The sequence below is a fragment of the Triticum dicoccoides genome, chromosome 6A, assembly GCF_002162155.2.
Source record: "Triticum dicoccoides isolate Atlit2015 ecotype Zavitan chromosome 6A, WEW_v2.0, whole genome shotgun sequence".
NCBI classification, from domain to species: Eukaryota; Viridiplantae; Streptophyta; class Magnoliopsida; order Poales; family Poaceae; genus Triticum; species Triticum dicoccoides.
Window position 1 is genome coordinate 504,088,285 of NC_041390.1, and position 7,019 is coordinate 504,095,303.

A 7,019-nucleotide genomic window follows, 5' to 3' on the forward strand; every position below is an offset into this window, starting at 1 on the left:
AAAGGTGGAGATTAGAAGATACCACTCCAATCAAAAAATATTAGATTGTTCTGATCTCTTGTTTGATGCATTGGGAGAATAGGGATTTTAATTAGTTTATTTGCGAGTTTTGTGTGCTTGCATGAAAGAGTTGACCATACACAAAACAAGTTTTTAGACCTAAGTGATTTCACTTCACTGCACAAGTTTAGGAGCTTCTAGTGCAATTTTCTCTAGTACAAAAACAAATCCATTGAAATGGCTCTTTTGGCGTATTCTCTTCACCTTTTTTTGTTCTTTAATATTACATCCAAATCACGCTGCACCTCCAATTTAGCTTGTGTATGTTCATGATGACTGTAAATGTGAAATATATCATGATTATTTCTTAGTTTTGTGCTCTTGCATGAAATAGTTGACCACACACAAAAACAAGCATTGCCATAGCAAACCTTTTGGAACTAGTGAATGTCTTGAACCAAATCGTCTGCCATTTGTGCTTTTTCTTCAAATCGCTGAGAATATGTGTGCTTTGCCAGGTATATGCAAGATTGTTTCACCTATATGTGCTTCTGTACCTGTTGGCACTGTACTTATGAAGGAACAAGGTGGGCTGAAGTTTACTACCAGAGTGCAGCCTCTTCGTCTTGCTGAATGGTCCACGGATGACAAGTTTGCTTTCTTCATGAGCGGAAGGTCTGTTAATCTATTGACCTGCCCCAGAGCTGTGTTTGTCATGTACACTGCATAATTTATGAGTCTGTGTCAACAGAAAGTACACATTTCGAGATTTTGAGAAGATAGCAAATAAAGGATTTGTTCGAAGATACTCTAGTGCTGCCTGTCTTCCAGCAAGGTATATGGAGGAAGAATTTTGGCATGAAATAGCATTTGGCAAGATGGAATCCGTTGAGTATGCATGCGATATTGATGGTAGTGCATTCTCTTCTTCTCCTAATGACCAACTTGGGAGAAGCAAATGGAACTTGAAGGTACTTCTTTTATCTACCATATTTAGAAATATTTATGTGCTAACCTCACTTGGTAACACTTTATTTCGCATTTCTTTATTTTGTGAAGTTACGCAACGGCAACAGTATATGATTGCTTTGCATTTCCTTTTGCTGCATGAGTTGAGTGTAGCCTGGGGTTAGATAGTCGTCACACTTGCAATTATATGTTTTCTCAAGTTTACTTATCCTGATACATTAATATTTCAATCATTAAATGATCTTATCTGTTGCATGTGCTACATTTATTTATGGTATTAAAATATCTTGTGCTTTGATCCAGAAACTTTCTCGGTTGTCCAAATCAATCCTGCGCCTTCTCAGAACAGCAATTCCAGTGAGTATGCTGAATTGATGAATTCACATCCTTTGTTGTCGAGTACTAACTGTTTATTTTCGTCGATTTCCAGGGAGTAACTGACCCAATGCTGTATATCGGAATGCTCTTTAGTATGTTTGCCTGGCACGTGGAAGACCATTACTTGTACAGGTGCATGATTAGTAGTTTTGTCATGTTTCCACTTCCTACACTTTCCAGCATGGTGCAGACTGAACCTTCTGTTTATTCTAATCTGATTTAACACTTTGCAGCATTAACTATCATCACTGTGGTGCTTCAAAAACATGGTATGGGATCCCAGGAAAAGCTGCTCCAGATTTTGAGAAAGTGGTACGTGAGCATGTATATGATCATGAAATTTTATCAGGTGAAGGGGAAACTGCAGCATTTGATATCCTTTTGGGGAAGACAACAATGTTCCCTCCAAATATTCTGCTGCATCATCACGTTCCAGTTTATAGAGCTATACAGAAACCGGGAGAGTTTGTGATCACGTTTCCTCGAGCATATCATTCAGGTTTCAGCCATGGTGAGATTTTCTTGCAACTTTGTGCTGTAAGTAATCTTCCAGCATCCTCTAACATCTATCTCATTGGATAATTTATGAACACTGGGAAATGTTTGCAACCAATGTCAGGTTTTAACTGCGGCGAGGCAGTGAATTTCGCTGTTGGTGAATGGTTTCCTCTTGGAGCAATTGCTAGTCAACGTTATGCACTTCTAAAGAGGATACCATTACTGCCTTATGAGGAACTTCTTTGTAAAGAGGCAGCACTTATTGATCATGAATTTTCTACATCTAGTTATAAAGATTTGACAACATCAACTGGAGATACGCACATTCAGCATTGTATGAAAGTCCCTTTTGTGCAGTTGATGCGGCTCCAGCATTGTGTCCGTTGGTCACTTATGAAAATGGGTGCTCGCACGCACTATAAAGCAGATATTGATGCCACAGTTCTCTGTAGCATATGTAAACGTGACTGCTATGTAGCTCATGTTATGTGTAACTGCAGAGTTGATGCAATTTGCCTTTGTCATGGTAAGAACTTTTTTACATTAAGTGCAGATATCAACCTTTCTTGAGGCATCTTTTTTACTTGTTTACCTGTTTTTTGAAGAGGAAGAGATTAGGAAGTGCCCTTGCAGCCATGATCGTGCTGTATTTGTGAGAAAAGACATTATTGAGTTGGAGACACTGTCAAAAAAGTTCGAAGAGGAAAATGGAATAGTCGATGCTGTCAGAAAGCAAATGTCTCGTGGCTCCAGCTCACATTCTTATTTCAACCGCATTAATCACAATGCTGAATACTTCCCATACTGCAAGATTCACATACATGCACCACCTGAAGTTCATAGCATTTCAGAGACACGTGTTTTTGGATATGATCTGAACAAGCCATATCCTGATGCATCAACAATAACATTTTGGTTCGGACCCCATGAGTATTCTACACAAAGTGATGTAAGGCTCAGTCCTGTATTTCTTTATGTTGCTGTACTGTATTGCGGCAACTAAAATATGTTCATATTACTTTATATTTGTAGGAGTGCACAAGTACTAACAGAAGGATCTTCTCTAGCTCTTGTCCTGAGAATGGATTTACTCCTCAAACTACAATCATTAATGCATACCCTTCGTCTGCACCTGATCAAACATGCTCTTCTGAAAAATTGGCTGCAGAAGACGCTGATGATTCTGATTGTGAGATATTTAGGGTGAAGAGAAGGTCTGGCATAACTCCTGAGAGGAGGCATACAGAAGATTCAACCATAACAACTTTCACTGGGAATCAGGTACAGATATTTTTGTGACGCCACTCATGTATATTTCTTCCCTCTGCATTTATATTTATATATTGATTATGTCACTAGTATGTTTGCACTATAACTAAAGTAACACTAGAAACTAATGGTGACTTGGTGAGAGGTTAATCTCAGAGGATTTGTCAGTGTCTAAAATGTGTAGAGTGGTGTTATTTTGGACTTAATTTGCAGTGTACATGGAGCCCTTTTGCTGTCTATATCTTATTCAGTTGCGATAGTCTTGCTGGAATCCTCAGTTCATCACTGTTCTATATACGTTTGATTATTCTTATATAATTAACATTTTACACCAACTGTTTATTCTATTTCACCTTCACAGGATAGTAAGGTGCTGTACGAATTGGGCAATCAAAACTATGACCTTATTTCCATAAATGGGCCTAAGTACTTAGCTTCAATCCAGCATGTACTAAAATGTTTACTGAACCTCAAAGAGTAAATTATGATTTGCATTCCACAACTTATAATCATTGCATAAATCTGAAGGGACATGATAATAAGGGTATTTGTTCTTGATTTGTAACTAGATCTAGTTAGTGAACGGCAAGTTCGTTTCATGGATTGATTGCACATTTTTTACCCAGAATATCCAATATTTACCTTCACATTGACTGCTTTATCTCTACTAAGGGCATCTCCCTGTTACGAACTCCAGGTATTAAAACGGTTGAAGAAAATCCATGCAGATGACAGACAACAACAGAAGTTAGTGGAAGTATCCTGTGGCACAATTGATCCTGTCCATACCCATCATTCTAGACATTGTCTTGACTTTATTTCTGGAAATGGAGATGACTCAGTACATCCAACCAAATTGAAGATGTTACATCAACTACATGCAAATATCATGGAGGATGAATTTGCTTCCAGCCAAAAACATAATGGCTGCAACTACCTATCTCCATCTGTAGAGCTTGGGCCAAAGCGCTTGAAAATTCTTGGCCCATCATTTCCCAGAGGGAATCATGAGCTGGAAATCTCTTGTAGATCCCAGGAGGACAGTGACTTGGCTAGTCACCATGCTCGATGAAGTATAACAAGGCAACTGGTGCTAACACCACATATGTTAACAAACATCAGTCTTAACTTCTGGAAGCTGACAACTCCTTCGAGCCAAGGTTTCCAGTTTGTTGGTAGGCCAGTCGGTGATGGATGGTTCAGAAGCAATTCTTTCCGCAGGCCTCCAATAGAGGCACTGTCGTGGCTGGATTCTTGATTGCATTTGCCAGGTTACCTTTGTGGTAGGGGACCTGAAAAGAGTAGGCAGGCAGTTTCTGATGTTCTTTAGTTGTACATCTTCACTTATCTCCTTTTTTCTAGGCTTTCCATTGTAAAGAGGTTAGTCTATAACTTTTACAGTTTCTTTCATTCTTTTTCCACAGACACACATGCACCTAGAATGGTTAAATAGATGCAAATATGAAATTACTGTATATCTCCTGACAAGCCATTCTACTTTCTACTTGTCTTCACACTTTGTGTAATCTCTCGTCATCAAGGCCATCAAACTTCTTATTCTTATGTCATTATTGTTTCCAATATTTTTTGTCTCCAGTGTGTTTATAACATGAAAAGCAATGAATTGATTGATGCTGACAGGAAATTAATATCAAAGAGGTGCATTTGTTTCCAGATGTGTTAATAACTTGATGCTGACTAGAAATCACTAGCATAACTACTTGTTATGTTTCATATGCAACAAAGTAGATTCTTTGTGATAATGTATATTGAAGCCCAAATGCTCGAATCAATCGTGTTTTATTGAAAGTGGGTGTAACAGAAGGAATAAAGATGAACAATTCAGTCACAAATGATAGTTGTTAGATCCCCATCTACTAAAGTCTGGCATATAAGATTTACTTTCTCCTTTAACTGCGTGGAAATACAACATTTGCTTAGCCAATGATAGTTGGTTTTGAAGTAGTGGTTGGTTAGCCAAGTAGGTAATTTGACTAATTGTCTGGTGAGTGGCTTCTATTTGTGGAAGTAAAGTTATCTTTGCAAATTCCTAGCAATACTCCAGGGAGAGTGGCGTGCTGTTTCTTGTCTTTATGCTTTGACAAAGTATGCAAATTAGGTATCATCCGGTTTACATATGGTATAGTAAATTATGCTGTGACGGTGGGACACACAAAATAGCCCAGTGCACTGGTTACATACTTTCACTCACCCTGCCGCCATCATTTCACTCCACCTGTTGAGTTTCTGAAAACACAGTGAAAGCCTAGAAGAACCATTAGCAGGACAGTTTGGCATGGTTTTTCACGGCTATTATGGCTTTGCATTGGCAAAGAGTCCATTCCTCCATGGAAAGTTGATGATGGGTTCCAGATGAAAGATTTGCGATCTTTTTCTAACCTTTTCAATTCTCTTTTCATTCTTTTGTGTATGTTCTCAAAGAAAAAATACATGCCATCAAATCATAGCATGTCTTTAAAGACAAGTTAAAAAGAAGGATTCTCTTTGCTGCCACTCTTTGGTGTCCATGATGATTAACTAGCGAGTGCTGGGTGCTGACTGAAGCTTTGTCAATACCCAATACTGCACTTGTGCCCACCTCTTCTGTTTTCAATTCGGCTACCAAGTCAGTCGTCCCAATGATGAAGATCCAGTTTCCTAACTTGCAAGTGCTCAGCCTTGAGGCGAAGGTACGCTTCATATAAAATGTTAGTGCGCATAAACTATAAAGTTCCTTTAGATTCATGTCGTCCCTTATCAGTGAGTCTTATTCAAAGATAAATATTCTGCGTCCTAATGAGGAAAAGACCATTGGTTCCAACCTCCAACTTGTTATGTCGCCTAATTCAAGAAAATAATCTTCTGGTAGGAATCCATCTATTGCCTTGATGTCTGCCCATCAGACACTCCTGAAAGACATTCTCATCTGCCCAATTAGGTTGAAAATTCGATCATATGATCCCCGCCATACAGTTGATAGTTGATACTATGGTCGTAGTCTAAGGTCCTTTAGGAAAGAGTACTGCCTGTTATCTCGTCATGCATGTTCTTATTTTTCAACATGCTAATAAGTAATGTCTCATGCTACGCATGCTGACATGGTTCTGTGTCCGGCGTTAGCTTGCATGTGGTGTCTGAAAGCCGGAGTAGAGTGAGCCTGTTGAGTCAAATCTTGGCTTTCCACAGTTTCCCCTTGCATGCACATCAAGCTCAGTTTATGTTCATGCCAGAAATTGCTGGAGTGCCTCCATGGGGACACCAGCTGCTTCGTCCCGATCTATCTAGTCCTGTGTAGTCTCGCCATAGGGTCCATGGCCATACCATGCAATGCAGACAATGTTCACTGGTTTTTTGTACCATGGTGAGTAAATTGTTGTTGGATGGCTCTCTGCCTCTGCCTTGCCACGAATGGCTCTCAAAATCCTCAACAGGATGTGACCACACTCTGTGCGGGGACAAAGCATTAAAGGCCACAGAGTTCAAGGTCTCCATGTCTAATGCCATGACCTAACATGCTCACTGCTCTTGCATTTCAAGCAGTAGCGACATACTAGTGGAATCAGGCTATCAGCCGATAGCGTGTTAAGTATGAAATCTAGGAGACGGGACATCATTGTTTACGAGGCTGTGACTTGTGAGCAGGAAGCAGGGTAACTCTTCTTGGTCAAGTATGCTAAGCCTGAAAGTTTTGAGGATCCAGTATAGATATCGCCGAACTAATCTTTAAATTGTGCACTTCACATGGTCCGATCTAGGCTTTGCAAAGTCAAGTGAGACCAAAACCTTGTGTTATGCCCTCGGTTAGCCCGTTTTATCTATTTCAACATGCTATTCCACAGAAAATTTTCAATCAAGTCAAATGTCATAGAAACTTTCTTCCATTGGAATTCTGAAATTATGCCATA

At 39.4% G+C, this 7,019-nt stretch overlaps 1 protein-coding gene across 1 annotated transcript in view; it reads left to right on the plus strand.

The window, feature by feature from the left end:
* The window catches only part of LOC119317508 (lysine-specific demethylase JMJ706-like), a 7,497-nt gene extending 2,815 nt beyond the window's left edge, over positions 1–4,682 (plus strand). The window contains exons 3-11 of the mRNA XM_037591979.1: positions 519–675; positions 752–971; positions 1,273–1,326; positions 1,400–1,479; positions 1,581–1,858; positions 1,967–2,371; positions 2,451–2,794; positions 2,878–3,126; positions 3,812–4,682. Coding sequence (XP_037447876.1) covers positions 519–675; positions 752–971; positions 1,273–1,326; positions 1,400–1,479; positions 1,581–1,858; positions 1,967–2,371; positions 2,451–2,794; positions 2,878–3,126; positions 3,812–4,186 — 2,162 coding nt within the window. The 3' untranslated portion in view covers positions 4,187–4,682. The remainder of the gene's footprint in view (positions 1–518; positions 676–751; positions 972–1,272; positions 1,327–1,399; positions 1,480–1,580; positions 1,859–1,966; positions 2,372–2,450; positions 2,795–2,877; positions 3,127–3,811) is intronic.
* The last annotated feature ends 2,337 nt before the right edge of the window (positions 4,683–7,019 follow it).